Source organism: Haliaeetus leucocephalus, unplaced genomic scaffold, assembly GCF_000737465.1.
Source record: "Haliaeetus leucocephalus isolate CR32 unplaced genomic scaffold, Haliaeetus_leucocephalus-4.0 Scaffold306, whole genome shotgun sequence".
Classification (NCBI taxonomy): Eukaryota; Metazoa; Chordata; class Aves; order Accipitriformes; family Accipitridae; genus Haliaeetus; species Haliaeetus leucocephalus.
The window spans coordinates 8,172,387-8,198,497 of NW_010972742.1; the positions used below are offsets into that span (position 1 = coordinate 8,172,387).

A 26,111-nucleotide genomic window follows, 5' to 3' on the forward strand; every position below is an offset into this window, starting at 1 on the left:
CATCTCTTGTGCTCCCTCACACAGGTGCTCTGACCGATGCTCCTTGTACGCTCCTTGATGCTCCTGCCAGTCCAAATCTCCCCTTGGCCTTGCCCAGTTGCTCATCACAGTCTCTCTGCCCAGCTATTTTCTTTGCTACCCCTCATCGGCTGCCCGTCAACCCTGAGTGCTCTGGAGGAAGGAGGGAGATCCCACAGCAGCCACCCATGGGATGGTCTGTCCCTCCGTGAAGTTTCTTCCTGGTCAGAAGGGAGGTTGCTTGAGATCTGAAGAGGCTTAAAATCTCTTGCTCTTGTTCAGCAACACAATCTGGTCCCACATCTTCGTTATGTGTTTGTGATTCATCTGGTTTGTAAGTCACATCAGTGTTTGTTCGCAATGACTTCTGGTGACAGGGAGTTCCCCAGTCCAGCCCAATGTCGTATGAAAAGAGGCAGAAATGAAAGTTGGAAATGAGCAATAGGGTTTTGTTTGTTTGTTTAAATCATAAACCCAGAGCTAAGGGGCTTGCTCAAGGCCATTCAGCGCTTGTGACGTCCAAGCAGTGATTTTACCACTGCCAACCCAACCTGCCCATTGAGTTGACTTGGGGTTTGGTATGGACCCGGGGCTGGGAACTGGGCTAAACTGCAGAGACCGGTGACAGAGCTGCCTGAAAAAAGTTTGGAAAGAACAAGTCGTGCTGGGAGCATTAAAATGAATAATTAAGGCTTGGATTCCTTTAGGGAGGAAAAGAATTTATTGCTGCTCTTTTCTCTAGCCAAGGGGGACATTTGTTACTGAGTTGTGTATTTTGAGACAAGATGCAAATGCAGTTTTGGGGGGCTGGGGAGGAGGAGATTTTTTCTTCTACCTGGGCAATCCAGCCACACAGTGAGATGTTCTGGGCTGGTTATACCACTGGTTATTTCTTATGGTCTGTACCAAGAACTTAGACTTGTGCTTCATTTCAGTAGTCCTCAGTCACTTTTGCTTTTAGAAAAATAAAGAAAAGTGCTGAGAAGGGAATTCTCCTCCTCCCTCTGCTGCGGTGTCTTGACATTTACACATGCACAAGGTACCCAGCACAGCAATCTGGGTCCAGGTTTGTTTATACCAGCATAACTCTATCAGCTCCAGCAGCCCTTTCTCTGATTCCCATCAGTGGGAATGGGGGCATGACCAGGGCAGCTGCTCTGGTTTTTTTACTCCTTGGTACCTTGGGCTTTCAGTTACACTGAGGTAAAATGGGAATTGAATGCAATGAGCTTTAACTGATAGACAGCCTGCCCTGACAACTGCAAGGAGACAGGTTGCATGGCAGTGGATAATCAGGCCCCAAAAGCTTAATAAATGGAGTGTTTTCAGTTTCAGCTGGGTCATGATCTAAGTGTTTAATAAGCTTTATAAACCAGAAGACAAAAGAAAACCCCAACTTTTTCAGCATTTTTAATTACTATTTTTTTTCCTTTGAATGCTTGTAATGTAAAAACACTCACAGGGCAAGTGTTCTTCAGCACAGCTGAAGGAGCTCCAGTCAGAGTTCCAGGAGCCAGCAGAGTGCACATGAAAAGGAATGCAAGGCTACTGATTTTCACTGAATTAAAAAAAAAAAAAAAGGAAAAACCCACAAAAAAACCCAGCACATTGAGAGCAATTCCATCCAAGCTCTAAAAATGTCTCCTTTCCTGATAATCTAATGTAGCAGAAACACATTTCACTGTGACAGGTGATTTTTTAAAACGACCACATCCCTTTTAAGAACTGAATGTGCAGTTAGGGCAGGAGAGCCCTATTTAGCCAGGCTTCCATCTCTTCGGGGGACCTGGAGCCTGTCTTTGGATGGTGGTCCTGCGTGTGGTGGTTGCAGTGAGTCCACACGTTACCTGTACGTCTGTGAGTGCACCCTTCCACTGTCCAAGCGATGACTTAGCACCGGCCTTGGTTTCTGCAGTGGGTCCCTATTACAGCTGATGGCCCAGGTGTGTTTTCTACTTGCTTTGTCCATGGGTGATATTCTCCAGATAGACTCGGGGCCATTCGTACGAGCTATGGCCAGTGAGACTTTGTTGATTGCCTGTGCTGTGTAGGTGCATTCTGCACTGATTTTTAAACAGTCAGCAATAATTTTGCACCTGTATTGATGTTTCGGTCTTGCTCATCTCTTTGCTCTCCAGGAGAATCCTTGAGCTTTGCGGATGATTTGCTTTCTGGCCTTGCAACATCCTGTGTGGCAGCGGGTAGGAGCCACGGAGATGTCCCTGAAACCAGCCTCTATTCAGTCATTTTCAAGTGCCTGGAACCAGATGGTCTGTACAAGTAAGGAGAGGCATGTGGGGAGGTGCTGGGGGCAAGGAGGGATCTCCAATGCTATTCCTTAATTGTTATTGACTTTTTGGTTAGCACTGTGTTACACCAGACGGTGGGCAAATGATGAGACTCTTTCTGTTGCTTTGGGTGTTAGGCTCAGCTAGTGAAACGGAAAACCTGTGTCTGCCAGTACAGCACTGGAGGCACTGGGAGTCTGTGGGAGACTCCACTGGAATAACTCAAATTTTCAGTATTCTGGGCTTCCAGGTCCATGCCTCGTGGATAGGGTTGTCTCTCGTGGATGAACTGAGCTAATGTGGTCAGATTGAAGCAAGTTGCCAAATGCCTGGTGGACTGAAATAGCCAGATGTCAAAAGTGTGATAGGTGTTGTTTATATATGTTGATGTTTACACTAGTAGGACACATATAGCAGATCAGAGACACACGAAATCCATCTGCCCACCACCCAGTTTCTTCTACAGGGATGGCTGGCCACGCCTGTGCTGATGTTCTTCTTCACTTGACTCTTCTGAGATATTCTTTGAGCACATAGGATTGGATTTTCTGTTTGAATGCTGTGGAGTTATTAGTGTCCAAAGCAAAGGGATAATTTCAGGATCTGAATATTAACTTCTCCTTCAGTATCATTTGGAGGGGTCTGGGCTTTTCAACCTGGCTCATTAACCAGGGCATACTCTATCCTGAGGGGGATATCAGGAGTCAGGACAGTAAGAGAGAAAAAAATAGAGAAAAAAGGCAAGGAGGCGGAGGAGACACAGAGTAAGCAAGAGAGAAACACCCAGGGCTTAATGTCAGAGCGACTGTAATAATTAAAACACATTTTGTAGTGAGTAATGAAACTTTTTATGGGACCACAAAAGCATTTAAAGTGAGAGCTGGCAAATGGTCTGTCAGCGAGAACTTTTTAAGATCTTGATTAATACTTTCCCTTTGCCTCCCCTTCTACCGCCCCCCAGTTAAGTATGTTGACAGTGTCTGAAGAAGGAGAAGCCTTTGTTGCACATCTCTTGAGCAGGGCTGTGTCCAGGAGCAGGCTCCAAGTGATACCTCTTGCCATTTAATACCTTTAAATGTTTTCTTGTTAAATACATATAATGCATAAATATAATTATTAATATCTCTGGGAACTGGGCTGCTCTGAAAAGGTGCCAGGGAGAGGCTGGAGCAACCGCAGAGCTTGCTAATAACCCGCCGCCCATAAAATCAGCCGGTTGTGAGCTCTCAGCCGTTCAGCTTACGGCTGCCAGAGGCACTGGGCAAGGGAAGAGCCGCTGGGTTTGATGGGGAGGCTGCTGCTGAGGTGAACACACGGAGCTGGGAGCCAGAAGGTCTGGCTCTTGGGCAGCCTGGGCTGCCAAATCATCTTCCCCATCTGCTGGGCAGGGATAATTGCACTCACCCATCGCTTTAGGGGCTCTGTGATCTAATTCCTGATGTCTGCAAAGGGCTGGGAGAGCCTTGGGTGGAAGGTGGAAGGCTTCGTCCAGGGTTTTGTCATGCTTTTGGTCAAAGCCAGACTTCTGCTTCACAGTCGTGAGGCACATTGCCGTGGAGGGAGTAAGCAGAGTTGGTGATGCCCCGTGTCCTGGGGTGGCTGTGGGCAGCTCCTGCTCTCTGTGGGTGCCCCTGGGTGAGAGACAGTAGCTTTTTGTGGGGAGCCATGGCTGCAGGCAGCCAGCAGGCAGCAGTCCCCTGGCATCAAGGAGCTTTGGACCTCATCCTTCTGCGGGGACAGGCCCTGGGGTGACGTACAGTGTTGGCTCCATCCCGCAGCTAACGCTCAGCAGGGCTTGGCACACTGTTCCCAGGGCTGTGCACGCTTAAGCGCACATGTATGGACACATGTTCATGTTGGCACCTGTGGGGCATGGACCCACACTCGTGGGCATCAAAAAAAATGTACGTGCACACACACTACAGCTCACCCTCCTTGGCGTCTGCTGCTGCATGCCCCAGCACACACACGTGGACCGATAACACCTACTACTCAACGTATTCGCATGCACTGCTGTGGATGCATGTCCAGCACGCACACACACATTGGCTCCAACCTGGGACCTGCCCAGAACGTGTTTACTTAGCATCTGTGCATTCTCAGATACATAGGCACACACATTAAATATTCCTCTGTTCAGATGTCCACACAGTTGCAACACAGCATGAAGAAAGCCAGAACAGTGAAATGTGAGGCTAACACTCTGTTCTGAGCCCGCGCAGACGTAACAACAACAGAAACACGGGCACAGGGTCATTTCTTAAATTGAATTTCTTCTGCTTGCTTCGTTTGTTTCTGTGGAAAAATAGCTATCTTGGAAGGCTCTGGCCTGGGTATAATCCTGATTATAGCTACACGGCAGGGACCTGTGCTTTCCTCTAGCCTGTTAGGTAAGCACACAGAGTCTGCAGCATCAGAACTCTTCAAAAGCAAATGGTTTTGCTTGTTCAGTAGTCTGAGGGTATCATGTAAACCGAGAGAGGGACTGTGAACGTGGAAGTCTCTTCTGCTCTGTAAATGTGTCAGCCATCCTGTCGCTTTTCTTCTGTAGTACCTGTGGCAATTACGCTCTGCTGTTGACCATTCATTTGGAGTATTACCAGCCTGAGATCAAAGCTGGGCTTGAGTATGAAAAACAAAACCAAAAAATGGTCTATAAGCAAACAAAAAAAGTGATTGATTCCTCTACTTTTGAGACTTCTGTTATTTCAAAACATAAACTAAAAAAAGGAGAACTTATTTCTTTGTCCTTTGCAGTTTCAGTCTGATGAAAATATGTTGCCTGTCAGCCCTTTTCTTCCCCTTGCCTGTAGTACATTGAGATGCTAGTCCTTGCACAGAGGGTTTTCAGAGGGAAAGTAGTTCATGTCAACAAAGATGCATGTGCTCCATAGGCTCGTGTACACATGTGGACACTCCTGCTGGTCTGTCAGACATGGGTGCCCATGCGTGGGGATCCATGCTGCAGTCATGTGAATGCACTCATTTGCATGCACACAGGGACACTGATGATGGTCCTTGAAGACTGTCAAGTTTGGCTTAAGCTCTTAAAAACCAAAAGGCTTATGATTCTTGCAAAATGCATCACAGGAGAGGAGATTGTTCTCCCCCAAGGTCAGCTAGACCAGAGCAGTCTGTCAAGCTTCCTCCCAGGTGGATTCAGAAGAGGATGGTGTGAGGAAGGCAGAGGGAGAGATGTCTACGTGTCTGTTAAGTGCTCGTCTTGCATGGAACAGCCAGCCGGGACAGTGGTTAACACCAATCAGACTGATAGTTTGAGAGCTTGGGAGCGCCATGCTGTGACAGGCAACTTGTGATGCACCAAGCACTAAACACTAGTCAAAAGAAAGAGCTCTGGCTTGTCTCAGAGGTCAAACTAAGCCTGGAGGACTGAGCTTACATTGCTCATGGTCATTACATAGCTCAGCACCCTGCAAACCCAACCGATCTCTTCACTGTGGAGACAGGAGCTTCCCTTGTGCATCCCACAGCCTCTCTGAGCCTTCAGCCCAGCTCATCCATCTCAGCTTCTCACCCCGTCGTTCCTTGAGTGCCTGGGGATGCCTCTTCGCTGAGCTGTACCTGATCGGCTGCCGGAAAGCAGCTTTGCCAGCCCAGCATGTTCGTTTCAGATACTTGGGGAGACACCAAGTATCCCTCAGCCAAAAATGGAAATTTTGGAAAGGGAAATGAAAACCCCCTCCAGCTCCTCAATGGAGCTGCAGTGCAAACACACCAACTTCTTCCCTGCGCCACAGATACTATAATTATAGATTAGATTAAATCCCAATGTTTCACTTTATTTACATTCCTGACCTAGCCTATTCATTTCCGGTGTTTGTGCCAAGAATCAGCACAAAATTTACTGGAAATAATATGGAAGTCATCAGGATCCCTTCCAGAGCCTTTCTTTGGAGTGTGTTCATGTGCTGAGAAGGAGCCTAGAGTTTGCATTCCCTTTGCTGGCTCAGATGGGGTTTCCCCAGGGTGATCCTGAACCAGCTCGAAGGCTCTGGGAGAGCATGTTTCAGGAGTGTTCATCCTAGGGGATGAAGATTGGGCACTGCCATCAGATGGAAGGGGATTCAGTTAGACCTCAGAATGACAACACAAGGCTCCCATCCACAGCCAAGACCCATCAAGACCTGCCTGGCCAGCATCGTCCCCTATAGGAGGCCCCTGGAGGCCATCACCAGCATGCCCAGGCTTAGCCTTTGTCACCATATGCAGGCTAAGAGTGAACATACTTTATTTTGGTGAGCTTAAGGAAGGAGGCAATGGTGTTAAGTAGGGGGAACCCATCATAGCACCGAGAGACAGCGACTGCAATTCAGCAAGCTGGATGCGCTAAAGGAGCTGGCCCAGAGCAAAGCTGATTAATGTTGACTGACCTCTGCCTTGTGCATAGCTGGGATAAAAAGAGGAATGGAAACCCTTGGTGCTCAAGAGTGTGCTAATGCTGGCAGCAGTCCGCTGCTCCTTATATGACACTAGTTGTTATTGTTGGTCTTCCGTCAGGAAGACACGTGAATGAGCACTGGAGCAATCGGAGACAGATCACAAATAGCTCAGTGGCATGGGTTAAAACACATCTGTTACAGCCCTTGGCTGAGTCCCCTGTGTGCACAGGAGCTGTGCTGCTTCATTGAATCCACCTCTTCTATTCTGCATGCTCTCCAGCTTCCTGAAGCCGAGCGGTATATGGCTATAGTTTCTTCTCAGGCATTCCTGGGTTGCAGAAGCTCAAACAAGACAAGTCAGGAGTTGAATAAGTGTTTGCTAAATCCCAGGCCTGTGCTCTAAATGCAGGCTCGTCCTTCCTCAGCAGTTTAGGGTTGCTTCAGAACCAGACTGCCCAAATGCTGGTTCAGGTGTGTGGTTGTTTTTGCTGAAATAAGTCCAGCACCGAGCTGTCTGGGCCCACCTGGGCTACATGCAGATCACTACAGCAGAGGTGGATTGGCCCTATGAAAATTGTACAGAGAGGTCACAGGCTTGGCAGAAGAAGGAGATAATCTCTCTTTCCACTGATATTAATGAAGTCCCATGCATGGAGGAAGGTGGGGCTCCTACTGAAGTTTCAAACATTAGCAGGGTACAAATATAAAAGCCATAGAGAAGACATTCATGCTTTCTTCCTGACCGGTCAAGGTGCTGGAGGCTCTTCCCAACTTTGCCATTTGCTCTACTGAGCGATTTACGCAGATCACTTTGTCTCACTTTCATCTTCATCTGTTTGCCTGTCCCATTTGTAAGCTCAGGTTTTAAGCTTTCTCTTGCTATCTCTGTGTACAGCCCAGCCTGGGTGGATCAGAACAGGGCCTCCAGGTGCTGCTACAATGTTGCTATACCAGACGTTTGCCATCGCCCTTTTAAAAGTTGGGTTTCTGCCTGAATCCTCCTTCTGATCTGTCTCTGCCACCAGTATTCAGCCACCTGGGACAGATCTAGAGTCAGGACGTGCCTTTCCACTGACCTCAGTGGAACCTTCTTCCCTAGTATCTGCCAAGCATATGAGCATCTCCCTCCTTTTTGCTGGAAAGACCAGGTTATCCTCCCCAAATTCTCTGCTTCTGCTCATACCTCATGCCACAAAGAGAAACAAAACAGCCTTTATTGCTTCCCGCAGCTGGCTCCTCCCCATGCCTTCCTCAGGACATCCAGATTGAAATAACATTCTTGGTTTTGTCCTAAAAACTCCCAGCATCCAAATCCCAAACCTGGCTGGGTCCAGGCCCATTCACATTGCTCCTCTCGGGGTGGCTGGAGGAAGGCTAGCAGTGGGGGAACAAGGAGGAGGCATGGACAGATCGTTGAGTCGGGTATTGCAGCTAGGGGAGTGTGTGAATGTGAGATTCTTCCTGGAAATGGTAATGGGGTGGAGAGGAGGAGTTTGGCCTCTTCGTCTGTTGGTAGACAAATGGACCTTTGCCATTCCACCTTTTCCCCACCACCAGTCCCCTATCACCAACCCTTTACAGTTACAGACTTGGAAAGTATTCTTATTTCTGAGCATGTAGAAAACGAATGCCACTAACATAGATCAGTCCAAGTATTATCTCATTGACTAATGGGAGAGCAAGTACAAGGGATGCTATATAAATATCAACACAGGCGTTGCTGGCTTTGATTTACCTCTAAGCCAGCAAAAGCTGCATTGTGCTACTGCATTGGAGTCTTTGTTTTGTTCATCAGTTCTCCATGGTATAGAGCACCTTTTTACTGAAGGCTGGAAACCTGAGGGCCATGTTGATTCGATTCTTACAGCAGGGTTTGAACCCTCTCCTCTTCCAGGACACAAGGAATTCACTGCTTGGCGTGGATGTTTCTTTCATCTTGTAGGGAAGAAATGGTTCTGGATAAGGGCAAATGTTTTTGTTCTTGTTGGCCACGTCCTAGCTAGGGAAACTGAGTGGGCTGGAGATGAGCAGAGTCAAGGGATGCCCTTGCTCACACTTCGCATAAGCCCCACTTCAGAAGAGCGCTTGGAGAATTGCTTTTTTTGGTCAGGGGATTAAGTAATGCCACCTGCACAAAAATACGATCTCCTCTTCCTAATTTCCTTATGCAGTCTGGGACCCAGGTACCTGAGAGCGCACATCAACGAACCCGAGGCATGCCCTCAAAAATGCTGCTGGCTGTCTTGGTGTCTCACACCCTCCCCTCTATCTTGTTCTTGCTCTCAGTGTGTTGGTGGTTTTTTCCCAGCAAAGCCAATCTGGCAGCAAAATGACTTTTTTTGCATGGTACTAGAGACAGCAGGCGATGCCACTTTGCCAGCTGGAGTTTCCCCTCTGTTGCCAGAGCGCAGATGAAGCTCCTGCCGCTGCACCTCCATCCTGGGCAATGAGCAGGAGCGATCCTCGCTCGCTTTGCGGCGGGCAGCACCGGGGCTTTGACACCAAGAGGCAGTGTTACATCACGTCTGCAGCAACGGGTCCTGCTTCCAGTCTTGCTGGGGTGCACACAGCCCGAAACAAGCTCTGCCCATGCTGATCCTGGAATTTAAATTACGGGCAAGCATGATGCAGAGGGATCCAAGCAGGCTGCATGCGAGCCAGCCCAAGCCAGACACAACATGGCAGCGTTCGCTTGGCAGTCCCATGGCTTTACACCTGCTCTGCCAAGCCAAGAGGAGAGCAAGGGGGTATCAGATGGGGTGCAAGCCTGGGCTGGCAGGGCTGGTCTACAGCAGGATTGGAGCTGGTGCCTTACATAGTACAGTGCTGGTGATGTTTTCCTGCTCAGGTCTCTGTTAGGGTGATTGTCCCTTCACCGTGTGTTGTTTTGTGGCTGAATAGCTCTTGTACACCCCAGGCAGACGTTGTCTCTGTAAAATGGTGGTTGGATTTGCCACGTATCGGTTCATGCATCACTAGCCGACACTGATGTTTAGGTGGGAAGTTTCTGCCTCCTCCTTTGACTGCTTCCCTGTGCCCAGTAGTAGCTCAACCTGATATTTGCAGGTTTTCAATAGGCTAATTCTAGCCTTAAGGAGTGGCCAAAAGCATCTCAGCTGTATCCATAAATATGCCCCAGGAAGGACATGACAAGCTGCTTTGGTGCCCAGGTGTTCAGATAGTACTGCACCCACGGGTCTTATCTGAACCTAGAGCCATACCCACAGCCCATGGAGTAAATCAGCTCACACAGACCCTGGATGGGACCCCAGGTCCCAAAAGCTGGAGATATTTGGCCCAAAAAGTGATGCTTATCCAAATAAAAAGATAAGTCACAAGCTAATCCTACCTGCCCATCTTTTCCTCCACAATCTAGAGGCAAAGTTTGGATGCCATTACCTACAAGATCTGTCCCAGCACAGACCAGCAATGTGCATACACATCTCATATATGGCCTGCAAGTCCATAAAACCAGTTAAACGGTTTTTTTTGTTTCTTTTTTCCAAAGGACACCTGCAGCACATCCCACCCCATCCTTTTCTTGTAACAACAGCACAGAGACTCCCAGAGGCAAGTTATCTTTGCAAGATATATATCCCTGTTATCTTCATTTTCCTTTTTTTTTGTTTTTGCTGTGTATTTAAAAAAAACCCTCTTTTAATCTTTGACTTGCACACAACATTACACGTGTAAGTACCCACCTGCTGGTCATGCCACCCTGGAGTTTATCAGCACACAGTGACCCCTCCAGCTCTGCCACCCATTCTCTCCCTCAGGGTCAGAGGACAAGGCTGTTACCCAGCTGCAGAGAATTTGTCATGGGGAAGCTGTGCAGGTGATGGAGCCCCTGCACAGGTGGTTGCTGAACTCAGCTGCTTTCCAGTAGATCTTGAGTGACCTTTAACTTATTCCTTGGGTTTTGGAATCATTCCCCCCCTGCAAAAGAAGTTTGCTTGTATTTTCCTAGTTTGAGGACATTGAGTGCATCTGGGCTTTTCTGTGCTGGTCCCATCTTCGACTGTGTGGTCTGGCCCAGACCCCATTGCAGTTGATGGGAATTGTTATTCCCCTAGACGTCAGGCAGCCTTGGGTTCTGATGATGGAGCAGGAGTGTGGTAGGGCATGGCCACTGCAACTGCTGCCGCTTAACTCTTTTGCTTAAAAGCAGACTCATCAGGAGTGCCCATATTTTGGGACCTTTTTCAGTTGTATGTGCTGAGACTAGAAATCCCTCATCTTCACAGGTTCACAGCTCTCGTTGCCTGTCTCAAGTTATGTTAGTGCTTAGATGGCCAAGTCCCTGCTGCAGAACCCGTGTTTGCAAAAGTAGCCAGTGAATTCAGCCATCTCCATTTTGGGAGCATCATCTTCAAGGCTTCACTGGCAGAGCCACAGCTCCCACTGGCTTCAGCTGAATTTGCGCCAGAGTAGATCAGTGTAAAATGGAGACAGTCAAGGTTAGCAAGTAACCTCAAAGTAGCTGCTTCTTCCTGAGTTTTCCCACCTGTAAAACAGGCATGTTAAAACTGAGCTACACCCTTTGCTAGGTTTCCTATACAGCGAGGAGAACAGCATAATAAAATGGGAGAGAAAGCTGAGAAGTAGCTGCTTGGTTGCAGAGGTGGCATCTACACGTTGAGGTGGAACTTGCCATGGGTCGTGCTCCCTCCTGGAGCTATGGCCCACTTGGTCTCTGCTTGGTCTCCTCAATTGGATACCACCCTGTACTGCCAAGGATATTTGCCTTCAGTACCTTTAGAGTGATTGCTCCCAGCACACATGCCCTCATTGCTTCTGGTCACCTCACACACATACTCACTTCCCTCATCAGGAATGAGATAAATTGGATTATACAGCAATATGGTTTCTGTTTTGAAAAGGGGAAAGAAAATACCCTGGCTTTCACTGAAAACCCTTGGAGCCAAAGCTTATGTCATAATTTAAATGTTTCTAAAAAAAGAAGTAGGGTCTGAAGGTTGCTTTTTGTTCAGGGGATGGTGGATGGAGGGGGTGGCGAGGCAGGGTCCTGTCTTCACTAGCTGAGCTGATGGAGCGAGGTGTGGAGACTTGCTGCCCTGGCAGGAAGGAGTGTGAAGGGAGCTCTGATTCAGGGAGCTCGGTGCCGGATCACTGGGAGATGTTTGCCCAAACACCTGGGGCCACTGGCTGGGCAGCCAGGCAGCTCAGTGAGGTGGGCTTGGGTGCTTACCTTGACTCAGCTCTGAGCTGTCACACCCCTCAATCAGGGTCTGTTGCTTTTCTTCCGTCTTTTCTCCTCTTGATTTCTGCTGGGGAAGCCGCAGGGCAGCTCATGGCAGCGGCAACCTGAGCTACGTCTGGAGCCTGCCAGCCCCTGGCATTGTTTTCACCTTCCTTCTGAGCATCTCCCACCGCCCTGTGGTTATGGAAATAGCCTCAGCTCTTAATCTCATGGCACAACCCCAAACAGAAGGGCCTGCCGCTGGGCTGGGATACTTTCATATTTTCTTTCTATCTGGTTTACCTCGTTGCAACGTCTCAGTCTTCCAGCCTTTCTGTGACAGTGCGGGGGAGTACGTATCCTGCACGCAGGAGGCTCTACACGCGCCAGTGCCAGTTTCTTGCATGGGGCAGGGGATGCTGGGGTGTGCCGCTTGGTCTCTGCGAGACCCACCCCAGGCTGCTGGGGAACCTCTCAGAAGAAGCACCCCAAACCAAAATGCTTCTTCAGTGCCCTTTGAAATGTCACCACTGATGTCAGGGAAAGGATTTCAAGCCATTCCAGCTGCCACAAGTTGTACTCTTGGCCCTGTATTGCACCTCCCTTCTTGCAGGAGCATCCGTCCTGCATGGGCGAGGATTGATGCATGTCCCTGGCTTGGGCAGCCTGTTCTCCAGTGGAAGCTGCTGTCTTAATAACAGCATCTTCTTGCTTAATTGTGAGCTTAGTTGTCCCAGAGCAAGTCTGGGATAATGCCCAAGAGCCTCATCAATGCGGCTCTCCCTCCTTTATGCCCATAAAGTAGACCGAGACAGAAACAAGGACGCTGTCTCATCCCCACCCTCTGTCTTGCCTGCCCAGCTGGCCTCATCCCCATCAAGGCAGTATGTAGGGGGCTGGTGGGGACCTGAAGCTGCCCGGGGTAATCCTATAAATCCAAACTTTGCAACACTGCCACAGCCTGTGATGTATTTACCCGACTGACAGGCTGCCTCTGGGGAGCATCAGCACTACCAGTGTCACTCCCTCTGTCCTCTCTTCCTCTTGTACTTCTCCCCTCTGGGTTTGGGGGTTTCTTAGGTTTGTGTACATTTTGTGGTACTGCATCCCCGTGGGTGCTGCCCTTTGTCAGCGCCGGACCTGAGTGCATGCAGATGTATGGCTGAGGACTGGTGTGCATTTCTGTCCGTACTGTTTATAGGTTTGGATCTGGGGAGCAGGGACACCTCACTTTGCTGGGGGTCTTTCCCATACCAGCAGCAGGAGCAGGTACCTTAGTGCTACCCAATAGCCCCATAAACCCACCATCCCATAACCCTTATCCCGCAGCCCATCTGAGGTGAAATCATGGCCAGATCATGTTCTAAATAACCTCTGGGTGTGCAGGTGGTTTTTGAGATGTTTGATGAGGACACCTATGGCTGTGCAAGCGTGGAGCAGCATGTCATCGTGTGGCTGGTTAGCCCCAGGCTCTGGTGGGTGAAGCAAACCCTTTACGTAGGGCTTTCCAATGTCATTACAACCAAGAGCACTGCAGAGAATGGAATATCCCAAATACTGCTGAAGCCCAGCAAAGTGCTGCACCTCAAGTTCCCCTTGGCAGTGTACGCCATACCACGCTCCCCAGGCAGCAGCTTACAGTGACATCCCTGCAGCTCTCCCATTGTCTATCCAAACGTGCCCCATCGCTGCTCCAGCAGAGCTGCCCTGGTGCAGCCCAGCCCATGGTGTGAAGCCCACCCCATGGCGTGAAGCCCACCTGCATCACCCCACACGGCTCCCGAGCTCTTGCAGGCCACCTCCAGCTCTCAGCTCTGTCCCTGGCTTGTACCTGCTGCACTACCACACGCTGAATTGTTTTCCAAGTGGAAACATGAGTTGAAGTATTAACTCCACAAGGGCCTTTCTGTGCAGTGCACCGGGATTAAATATTTATGTTGGCAAAAAGCATGTAATAGGCAGCTCAAGATCAGAGATAATGAAATTGAGGTGTGTGGAGAAAGGAGGGGGAGGCAGGGGGCTTGCAGGAGCAGAAGGGAGAGGGACCCAAGTGAGTTGTAGTATGTGTGCATGGGCGATTGCTTTTGGTTTTATTAATACCCCACCTGTTTGCCGGGGGACCCCAGCCCCATCACTGGGAGCTCTGCAGCCACGAAGGAACGCAGAGATCAGCCGTCGCCATTCCTTGCGTGCACACCAGCGTCAGGCAGGAGTAATTGTCACCCGGGTGACTTTAACTTAGAGCCATCTGAAGGGAGGTGGGGCAGGGACTGTCCTGGAGAAGATGGCTGGGCGGAGTAGCGAGGGATGAGACCCTCTCTGTGTCATCTGCAAATGATGTACGATCCTAAATCATTAATAGCGGTGATATAGGATCCCTCTCTCTTCCAGACCGCTGCAGTCAAGGTTATTTACCGGTGACTGTATCCAATCAGGCAGCAATGTGGTTTGGATTATACGGAGGGTTCCCAATCGGGTCAGGAGGATGCTCATCGCAGCGACTGCAGCACACCGAGCAGGGAAGGCCCATGCAAGCCTCCATGGTGGGTGTTAACGAAGAGCCCCGCAAGGATGGGCAGCAGGGGTGCAGGAGGGGAGCGGGCAGAGGCGAGGTGCACGGCGTGGAGGGTGCTGGGCGATGCAGGAGGGGCGACCCGCTCCGCTGCCACGGGAGGAAAACAAGGAGCACATGGAACAGCAAAGGGTGCTGCTCTTTCTCAAATCATTATCTTTATGAGACAGCAACATCTCTCTCTTTCCACCCAACAACAAATATCATGGAAGGCGGCACATGGAGGGGGGGCGAGTCCTGCGCCGTGCTGTGGGACTGCGGCCAGTCACAGAGCCTCCGGGGAGGTATGAAATGAGGCATGAATGGAGTGTTAGGAGAGAATGGAAACTCTCCACTGGCTCCCAGGCCGGCTCTCTTGCGGGGGGTCCCTTGCTCACGATGACAGCGCTGCCTCTCATAAACACGCATTTCCTCATCCCCGTTTGTTTCTCTCTCTTGTGCAATCTCTTGTACCAGACGGGAATGGGAGTGAGTCCCAATGGTACATGAATGTGTTACAAAAAACCTTCCCACCCTGCCACCAACGAAGTACTGAGAAATAACAACAGGGTTTAAAAGAAAAAAAAGAGAAAGAAAAGAAAGATAGGGGAGCCAGATGGATTTGCTACTGGCCGTGAGTTATTCTGAGCGTACACTGAAGGGCATGGCTATGCTGGTAGTTTGCAGCATCAGCCAGCACTCAGAAGCCCTCACTGCTCTCGGTGCTGTGCATCCCTCTGGGAAAAGGAAGTTCCTTCTCCAAATGACTTTCCTGGGTGAAAAACATGGGATAAAAATAGGGGCAAAGTAACTTGGCTGAGATCACATAGTGCTCAAACCAAGAGATAGTCCCAGCTCTGACCTGCCTGCCCCACACCGTCCTCTGTGCTGGGTTGTTTTGCCTGGGGTACACGAGGAGCGCGGCTGCTGCCCTGCTGCCGGCCTCTGCTGTCAATACAGATTGTCCAGGCTGCCCTTCTTGAACAACACTGCTAGGATAGAGCACAGCCAGGGTGAGGTGTGATGCTAAGGTGTAGGAGCAAGGGAAAGGCCCACCATCAGACACAGTAAGTCTCCTGGACCAGCAGTAGAGGGAAGAAGGTCTCCTGGACCTGTGCTGGGGGAGCAGGGATGGAGGATCTGCGTGTAAGCTCTAGCTGCAGAGGAGGAAAAACTGCTGGGTGTTGCAATCCTTCCATGTAGAGGGAAAAGCAAGGGAAGAAACCTGCAGGGAGCGATGCCTCTAGAGCAGCATTTGCGGGAGAGCAGGGCTGGCTCCACACCTCCGGACGCTCGCAAGCATGGCCACCGCAGTGACAAGGCGCTCTCCCGAAATGCAGGGCAGCGGGTCTCCGGTCCCAGCGGAGGCCGGCTGGGGGTAGCAGGGCTCTTGCTCCGGGCTCGTTGGCTGTATAGCCATCCCTTCAATAAAGAAATGATTAAAAGGGGGTGGGGAGAGGGGGGGAGAAAAACCCAAAACATCTGTTTTACTTCAAATCAGGGAAGATTCCTTTGCTTGCAAGGAATGTGTAAATCACGCCGGGCTGGGAGATGTACATAACCCTGCCTGAAAGCTCCTCTGCACTTCAAACGAATTCTAACGTGCTTACTGGGATTTTGTTTTTATTATTTGTTTCCCCCCCCCCCCCCGTCCTACCCTCCACCCTCCCTGTCTGCCTGCCAGAGCTGTGAGAATCTCCCGCCCGCTGCCAGCCCCTCGCCCCGTCCCCCCTCGATTCGGGGGCCTTGGGGCACGGAGGGAGCGGCCAGCGGGCAGCGGTGACCACAGACCTGGCTGGCGTCCTTCTGCCGGGGCTCGCTGGCACGCAACATCCCTGCCTTGCCACCATCCTCCCCCCGTGCCGTCCCCATGCCGATGTTGCGGGGCCGTTGCAGGGACCCCTTGGCTGCCCTTGCCACTCCTGCAGCCTGGCACGGGGTGTGGATGCCTCTTGCTCGGAGGCTGGCACATTTGGATCCTGCCTGGGATGCTGCGAGCACGGCGAGCGGAGGCGTCCCCCTCCTCCGAGCCATTCCCTTGTGTGCCGTTATTGTTGTTGTGCTTTGTTTTGCTTTGTTTCATGCGGAGGGTGAAGCTAGGGCTGGCCAACGGTGCTGGGGACAAACCCAACGGAGATAGATAGATTGACAGCCTCTGCTCATAGGGGTGCACAGCCACCTCCCCGTGCCAGCCTACTAAGGTGACTTGCCCTGCACCAGAGGGACCACCCTCGGGGCCAAGGACAGGCTCCGCTCCCTGCGGTCGATGCAGCCCTTCGCCTTTCTTCTGAGGCTGTCGAGCAGGAGGCCCTATTGTGATGGCTTATATAAGAACAGTCAGCCATCAACTCGCTTGACGTGGACCACCCACTACTCCTCAGATGACACTGTCTTTTGAAGTCGCTACCAGCCTGGGCTGGATTTCAACCAGCAGCCCAGATGGAAACCAAGCCCCCAGGAGGATGAGAACAAGCCCTACCAAGGGGTTCTCCTGGGGTAGCAAACTGTGGAGTGTCTGGTTCTTGTTTAGAATGACTGTGAGGTTGGGAGGGGCAAACATTTCCCAATTTGCCAAGGGTCACAACCTTCCTCTCCCCCCATCTCCCCAGGGCCGGCGATGGCCAAGCTTTGCAGAGCATTGGTAGGTTGAATGGCTGGTATGGTTAGCTGTGAACATTTCCATTGTGGAGCTCACTGCAGGGGGCCAGGGCCTCGCTCGTCTCTCCTTTCTCCCTGGCACAACTGGAGGAAGAGTTTGATTTATTCCCTCTCTCCTTCTGAGCAGCCTTCTCATCTCCTGCAGCTGCAGCCTCCCCAAGCCCTGCTGTCTCTTCATGGAGGAGGACGGCAGCCGTCTCAGGAGTATCCCAAGGCAGGTACTAAAGTGATGTGTCTCTCTTGGGAGGCCCACCAAGCACACAGGACTAGTGCTTTAAAATGAGGCTGAAAGCCACCAACCCATAGATCTGTGCGAAGAAGACAAGCAAAACCACAGAGTAATGACTTACCCCTAAATGTGTAACCTTCATGGAGCTGGGGCTGGAGGCTTCAGGGTGTGTGTGGCTGAGGGAAGAGGGGCAGGGTTGACCCAGATACAAGGGCGGAGCAGAAGGTATTGCAGCAGGAGGGAGAGAGGATGCAGGTGGTGTCTGGGGATACCCTGGCCATGGGAGCGAGGAGGCATTGGTGGGAGGGTTGTGGAGAGCTGGAGGGATTGGTGGGCGTTGTTGAGGTGCCCATGTGAAGGCTGTGGTGGGACATGAAGGACATGTGGGACGCAGAGCCTGGGGAAAGCCCTCCTTGGCCATGCTGTTCCCAGGACAGCTCGATCCATCACCAGCTCTCGCTGACGCTCTGCAGCCGGAGCAGGACAAGCCCCTGCAGTTTGCAGCCTCAGGCATCAATCTGAGCCATGGCGTGGGTGGAATTGTTCCAGCAGCATGGGGAGTCAGAGGCAACTCATTTGACCTTTGTCCAAGGGCTTTGTTTGGGATCTCCTGGTGACTCCCAGCAGAACAGGGACTCTGGCACTCGACAGACTGATAGGAGCTGCTTTTGCTTCACTGGAGGCAAAAGCACCAGCCTGTAGTGGCTCAGCACCACCTCCTTCTGATTCTTCACTCCACGAAAGTACATTAGGATTCATATTCTGGGGGACCTGGTACCTTCTGTGGCTTTGCCAGGCAGAGTGGGGGAACACCTTGCCCAAGCCCTGAGATAGGCAGTGGAGATTGTGAAGAGCCAGGCCAGTTCTTGCTACATTGCCTCTGTAAGCACATCTGTGAATCTTCATCCTCACAGCCAGCAGGATGACAGCAAGGACACGACTGCCAAGAAATATGGAACCCAAACACCCTCTATCCCTCCTCCCCAAAGCTGGTAATTTCATAGTGATCCTGCTTTTTCTGCCACCGTCCTGTTCCCAGAGTTGAGGGACCATTGCTGTGGGACACCCTAAGATGTCTACTGGGCATCTTCAAGCTAATAAAAGACCAAAACTTCTTGCTCCTTGGAGTGTGCTGAGGAGCAGGGTTGCAACATAGGCTGTGTTAATGTTATCTCATGTCAGGGCGGCTTTTTTTGGGTGTGCTCTCCTGCTGCCACGCCAAGGAGCTGTTCTCTCATCCAATCTGTCTCCACCAGAAGCCTCGTGTAGTGAAGCGGCCCCTCTCTCCAGGGAAGCTTGCTCTGCTCTTACTCCATCAGTGGTGTAAAGCTGCTCCTGAAAGGATGTGCTCTGAGCATGCACCATGCACTAGGGGAAATAGAAACCTTATCAAGGGTGAGGGATGGGGAAGTAATTATCTGCTACTTGCCAGTGGTTGCAAGGAGCAGGGGTGACAAAGGAGGAAGTCTGTAAGATGGAGAAGAGGGCAAGGGGGGACAGGGGACACTGCTGGTGCTCTCAGCCCCGGGATGGTGAAGGCACTCTGGGGACACAGCGGCCGGGAGGGCTGCACCGACTGGGCTGCACCTTCCAGGTGAAACTGCAGCCCTACTGAAACGGGCTGGCATCTTTCCCTCAATTCCAGTGAAACACATTTTCGCCCAAGGCAATCTTGGCACTGCCGCTTGCAAGGTGTCTGGCTGGCAAAGGGGCTCCTTGTGGGATCTTGGCCCTCCAACACAGGTATCATTCAGGAGCAGGGCTCTAGGGAACAGAAGGTGGCCTGTGTATCAAGGCCTTCTTTCACAGCCATGGCGGTACTGGGAATCGCTGCTCTAGTGGGGTTTATTGACAGGGTTTCGAGGGAAATCTCAGGAAACTGAGACATTGCAGCTGAGGCTGGGAAAGTGAATGTCCTACCAGAGATTTCTCTAGCAGGGAGGCAGTGGATCCAGGCAGTAGCAAGAAATATTCGTGATTTTTAATTAATTTCTTTCTTTCTCTTTCATCCTTTTTTTTGATCTTGTTTGACAGGGATCTGAAACAAAGATTGATGAAGTGCTATAAGGAGCGAGAGCTGAACGACTCTGCATTGTAGCTTGGCTCAGGCATGCAGCGTCTGCCATGCATGCAGAGGGGAGTCGGGGTTACCAGCACTCACACCTTGCCTGCTGCAGGTTTTGGCTTTCCATGGCCTCGTAGCTCAGAGAGAGAGGGCAACCCTAGGAGACCTGGAGCAGCATGGTATGCTGATCCAGTGCTGTGCGGAGACAGCATTTCAGTGCCAAAAGTCACAGAGTGGCATTTTCCCGTTCCTCAGCTCTCAAGCTGATACAACTGTAGCCGAGCTACCTCGTTTATGCTACCTGAGGATCAAGCTTGCGTGTAGACATGCTCAGTGGTCTCCTATGAGCCTCTCCTCCCTCTTGTCATCTCCCCAGTGCCACCCAGCTTCCAGGGGACAGCAGCAACTGCCTCAGACAAATCCAGGTGCTGGGTAAGAAGGCATCTGATACTGCTTTAGCTTCTGTGTCTTTTGTCGTGCAGAGGTGCATGGCAGCTGTGGGGTGTGCAGTATGTGCAGCGGGTGCTGCAGAATGCCTCTAGGAGCACAGTGTTGGTGATGTCGTGACACCAAAGTGACACTGTCCCACACTGCACCCCTGTAATGCAGCAGCTTTAACTGGCCCTGCCCTCCTCCCTGGCAGCTCCAGTGAGAATACCACACTCTCAAGTCAGTGGTTTTGAGCGTGGACAGGGCATCAGCTGCAACTTAGGGTAACATTGCAGTATGGATAACCCTCGGTGACTTTCCCAAGGCTGCCACAGAGCAGAGATGGACCCATGGCTGTGCAAGCCTGTCCCAGCCCCACAGTTGCTCCACCTGCCCTCACTGCCTCAGAAATCAGGTCTCCTCTGCCCTTTTCCAGAGGTCTCCTTGAACAAGCAGCCTCATACTCTGCAGAGCAGCCTGTGCTCTTCCTCCTGCCAGGAGTATTTGATGGGCACTGTTTTATACACTTCTAAAAGGCATCAGACACCTGAGGCATGTTGTGGCAGGTACATTTATTTACCTCCATCTGACAACTGTGGTCTGGTATTGTTGCAAGGCATCTGTTGAAGGATAACAATTAGTCTTACAGCATTTGCTGTCCTGGAAAAAAAGCTGTGAATTGTGAGAACTATTCACTGACAGCCTCATGTATTCGTGTAACAACAAAGCTTCAATACTCTGATGTGGCACCAATGTTACTGCTAACCTGTTCCTCCATCGCGCTGGTGGGAGCAAGGTCAGTTGTCTCAGATGGTTAAAAGAAGCCCAGTTACAAAACGTACTTTTCTTGGGTGGTAGAACTGTGAAGAGAGCTTTTTAAAAGATGGGTTTTTTTTCAAGATGGCACTATCCACTGTTTCCTTATTGCAGTCTAGGCTCTGCGGAAAGGCAGAGCCAAAACCGATGGCAATGCAAAACAGAAGACATTGGTCCTTTTGCAGAAGAGGTATGATACATAAGCAGCAATTTGCTGGGTGATGGTAGCAGGTTGCTGTCACGTCCCTCGATGCCTCTCCCCAGCATGCAGCAGGCACCGAGCTCCTCAGAAACTCCTCTTCCACGACAAGCTTCCCCCTCTGCGCTGGCACAGCCTGAGGTCACAGCACAACCCCTTGTCCACAGCCCTGTCCCGCATTCCTGCCAGGCTTCAAATGCCCTAACAGGAGCACCTGATTGCTATAATACTTGTGACGGTGCCAGCCCTGGGGAGACAGCATGAGGACATCCACTGCTCTGTAAAGCTTAGCCCAAATCCCAAGCCTCCAGCAGGGTCTCTGGTCAGGATGCAGCATGGTTAGTCCCGTGCCAGGGTACCAGTCCACCTCGCTGGCTGGCACCCTGGACATGGGCACAGTGTGAGCAATCAGCCCGAAGTCAGGGCTCAACAAATAGATCAAGAAATCCTCTCCTTCCACAAACCACACCCTGCTCATTGTCTGCTTGGTATTTGCTCCAGAGACCAGGGGGGTTGTTCTCATTTACCTTTCTTAATTATTTCGAATCACAGAGTCGCCAATAAGCTAAGCTGCATTTCTGTGGCTTGTGTGGACCGGCTGCTTTTTATTTGATTTGATTTCTTTTTAAATTGTAACTGTTTCTGAATTGGGAACGCTTGCACTAAACACACACACACCCCTTTCCGTGCTTGCCCAGACTGCTGCTGGCAGGCGAGCCCCACTCCTGCTCCATGGCCCTCAATGAAAGTGGCTGGGAGGCTTGACAGGAGATGTACGAGCCCACAGTGGGGCGACAGGGGTGGGTGGGTGCCCAGTGACCCCGTGGTATGCGGCTGGGGGTAACATACCCACAGCTTTGCTCCACCCTGCAGCACCCCAGGCTCCCCCACCTCGCAAGAACAGTCTTTCAAGAAAAGCATTTGTGTAAATTTATTGATGTTTTTAGCAGCCAGGAGATGCTGAGATGAAGGTCTGTTGCTGCTCACCAGACTGATGCTCTGCTGTGAGTATCGGGACAAAGACGCACGCACACCCTCTCAGCCTCCCCGCTCCGGGCTGCCTCCAGTGAGCCCCTCACCTTGGCCTCTGGGAGCTGAAGGTACTAAAAGACTGGGAGAGGACAGTGTTTGCTCCTGGGTCCCCTGAGCACAAGGGTGTGCACAGTGCCGGGTGAGAGGAGTGTGTTCACACCCGTGTGTGTGTTTGTGGCAGCGTTCCTGGCTGCTCCGCTCTGCACGTGCCTGAGTCCGGGCACAGCCCGAGCCTTGCTGACCCCGGGTCCCTCGTGCCCAGGCCCCATGTTGAGATCACTGAGGACAGGGAGGAGGCAGGGATTGCCAAGAGCTGGTCCATTGAGGGCTTTTAAATGGAGGCCTCCGAATTGTTTTTCAGCTGGAACAGGAAGCGAGAAGGGCTGGCAAAGCAGGGTGTGATGTGTGCATGTGTGTGTGTCAACACGCTGGACCAGCCTCAGCGGCGCAGCTCTGTTTGCGTGTGAGCCCAGAGACCCTGGGCTGTGCAGGAGGCGCGGACAAGCCGTGACTGACCAGAGGGTGACAGCGGGATGTGCACAGAACACCAAGGTGATGCAACCTCAGCCAGGTCAGGATTTGTGTTTTCATGCTCAGCGTCACGGGTGGTGGTACCCACGCTGCCAGGGGAGAGAGAATCCATCGCGCCGTGTGTGTGACACCAGACAGGTCTGCCCTGCGCCAAGCTCCTGGAGCTAGCAGCAAAGCAGAGTCTCGTGGCTGCAGGAGCCCAGGCTTATCAGCCAAGCTCAAGCCAAGCCCTACTGGCAAGAGCATCCTGTGGTTGCACCACTTCAGAAAGCATGAGACCGCATTTCTGCATGACACTGGGCTCTGGAGCAGAGTGTCTGCCCTGTCTCCCATTTACATGGTGCAGGGGTCTCCATAGCACAGCCCAGGTTTGCCACACAGCCATTGCTTTTGGATGCAGCCGGCTACTCGTAGGCACTCGGTTACTTAGCGTGGGTGTTTGGCAGCTGCAGGAGTGCTTTTTGGACTCCTTATCGGCCCCTTTTCACTGCAGGCCAGGCAGCCCATTTGTGGTACGGCATCTCACTGAGCAGCTGCAAAAGCCCAAAGGCTTCAGGAAGAGCAGCGCACAAGACAGAACAGCAATGCCTGTGGTATCTCTGTAGGATATAAAGAAATCAGCCGCCAAGCTAAGGAAGGTCAGACGCAGAAGTTTTTATCTCCCTTCCCGCAAATAAGGATCATGAGCAAAGCACTCAAACATCATGAGCATCATGAGAGGGAGTTAAAAAAACATGAGCCAACGTTGTTGTCTATAAATAAATAACATGTTCTGGGGTTTCATTCTCAGCCTTACAGTTTCATGCCTTCAGAATTTTGTATTTTGGGTTCTTTTTTTCCTCTGCATTGGGAAAGGATAGAAACATCTATTTCTTTTTTCTTTTCTTTCTTTTTTTTTTTTTTTTAATGCACTTGACAATCTTCCACAGTCATTGGATTCCAGGAACTGAAGCTTTAACACCCCCCTCTGCTTTCTCTTCCTCCTGCAAGAAGCATCTTGAGCCTAGTGATAAAATCCAGGCTTTAGCCAACGTTGGGTCGGGTATCTACAAGGAAGGTGTTGTTGACATTTCATGAGGCCACATGTTAATTGTTTTCTATCTCTCTCTAAAAGTTCCTTTGGGTCCCAGTAGGTTTGAATTTAGTAGTAAACATTTAAGCAGCATTACTTCATAGGACTTCATATACTGTGTTTTGCTGCAGAGGTGGCAGCATTTCCAGGCATGGAGGGGATGATCTCTGCCAAGAGCATTTGTGCTTCCAGTGATGAAATGCTCTTTGGAACCTCTTTGGGCAAACTATGTCTTAGCATTTCTAGAAAAACAAGCATTCATGTATGATCTTACTGAAGGCACGGGTGAAGAAGAGGATCAGCTCTGAGGCAGTAGCAGGTAGCCCTAAGCTCCTTTGGAAAGGACAGGGAGAACATGAGAAAACATCGTGGGGAAAGTTTATTGCTAAACCAAAGGCCTCCAGGTTATGAAGGAGGCTCTGCCAGATTGTAGCTAACATATGGCATTCCAGGTTGTCTGACGTGGTTTCTTGCACTGCGTGTGGGTCTGGGACCTTTTCCTTTCTGGCTTTGACTTCGGAGATCCTCTGCCTTGGGCAAAACACTCAGCACCACTCTTTGGCCTCATTTTTTTAAAAAAATTATCAGGGTTGGCATAATCAGGTGCACCTCCATCATCATCAGTGGGGATGCTGCCTGTTTTGGTCCTTGGCCCAAAACGCTGTATGTAGATGTAAGTATGGCAGGAGGATCTCCACGTAGCATTGCAGAGCTGGACTCCAGCCCACCATGTGCTCTGCGCAGCTCCCTCCCTCAGTCATGCTCGCTTCGGTTTTCCCCTTATTTGCCATGCAGACATCCCCATCCCTCCCATGCGGTGCTGGTCCCTCTCCTCCTGCCAGCCACCCACTTCGTGCCCTGTTGGGTCCCAGACTGGTCCCGTCTGTGCTGGTGGCTCCTCGCCTGCATCTGCCAGAGGTTTCTCTTTGATGCAGCAAGCAAGATCTGCCTGTTAATGCTGGGTTTACGGTGAGCTGCAGATCTTTGCACTCTCTTCTCTTAATTGTCTGTTTCCGGGAATAAAAGAAAAAAATAAACCCCAGCACTCTGCGCAGTGCCATTAACTGGCCATAAAAGTGTTTTGCCGCAGAGAGGCTGGGTGGTCAAGTGGTTTGAGAACAAGATTGGAAACCGTCATCTCCTGAGTTTCCAAACTGTTCATCTCACTGAGCCTCTCCGGGGCACGATGCTTCACCCCGTATGTCTCTGTTTACCATCGATAAAACAGAGCTATTAATACTGCTGTGCTTCAGGGTGATCTTTTGGACTGTGATTAATGTTAAAACCTTCTGAGTTCACTCGCTGGAAGGAGCTAGAGAGGTGCGGAGGGCTGCGTACTGCCAGGGCTGCCAGCTTCCACCAGAGCTGAATTTATTGGTGCTGATGCCAAAACATCTCATTCAGAGTGAATGGAAGTGAAAAACTTTCCTCTAAAGTTCTTGAAAGAGGACTGGTTTCAGGTGAGGTAAAGCAGTTATTTTTTTTCTCAAAAGAGAATTTTTGACCAGATCAAAATCACTTTGATTCTGATATTTTTCCATTTACACTTTGTGGTTTTTTTCTTATATCATCTGAAAAAAATGATGAAATGAAGGGCTTGTTTGTTGATACATATTTTTTAACCCAGGCCTGACCGGTACAGATGCTCTTGCTCTTGGCAGCTGTGTGACTTTTTGTTTCTGTGTGTGCTGGGCAGAGGGGAAGAGTGCAGTCAAAGGGCTAACGCAGGTCTTTAACATCACCCAAAGGAGTGGATGTGCTTTAACACCCGGCCACGCAGAGATGCTTCCTCCTGACCCCACTGGTGATGGAATAGGTGATGTGGGCACTAATTGCCAAATATTACAATTGTGTTTTGATAAAAGAAGTCTGCTGTTTTTCAAGGAAAGTGCTCTGGCACTGATTGCCTCAGAGCTAATGGAGCCTTACTGACTGAGCGGCTATGGGCAGAGCAGAGGTTACACATTAGCTGTGCTCACCCATTTAAAAAAGAATATACAACAACATAGCCGTGGTGGCTAAGCAAGTGACCCCAGGATGGGGCTGGAGATCAGCTCACAGCAGTAATGTGCATGTTAAGCCCTCTTACTGCTTGTTGTGCTTATCCTGATGAGCAAGAAGAGCGTTGCCCGGTGCTGAGCACCTGGCTGGGCAGCAGGACTCCTGGGGTCTCTGCCCAGCTCTCCCGCTGCAGAGTTCCTCATCTCACTGGGGCTGAGGTCCCCTCACCCAACACTGGGTGCCCCTATTGCAGTTGCTTTCTGGACCTGGAAGGAGGGGGAACTCATGATGCCAAGCTGCAAAGACATGTAGCTTATCTGCTGACAGCAGGAGACTCCTTACTCACCTAGAACCCCTCGTCTATTGAAGGGAGGAGGAGGGATGGGATGCAAAGCCCTGAAGTTAGACTCCTGCCCTGAGTTCGATATTACCCTATTGCTCTGTTGCTGTCCCTTAATTATAGCGGGAGAACAGCCTGTGTGTGGTACTTGTGAAGTTGCACAGTGCGGACGTCCTTCCTGAGATGCTCCCACTCTGAGCAACGTTCCTTGTAAATTAAGGAAAATGATGTCATGCCAAAGAATTAAATAGCATCTCCTTGGGTGAGCTCAGCGTGTGCGTC

General features: G+C 50.8%; 1 protein-coding gene across 1 annotated transcript in view; it reads left to right on the forward strand.

Moving 5' to 3' along the window:
- Positions 1–26,111, forward strand: part of ASTN2 (astrotactin 2) — a 302,383-nt gene that overhangs the window by 265,369 nt on the left and 10,903 nt on the right. The window contains exon 19 of the mRNA XM_010571011.1: positions 2,157–2,298. Coding sequence (XP_010569313.1) covers positions 2,157–2,298 — 142 coding nt within the window. The remainder of the gene's footprint in view (positions 1–2,156; positions 2,299–26,111) is intronic.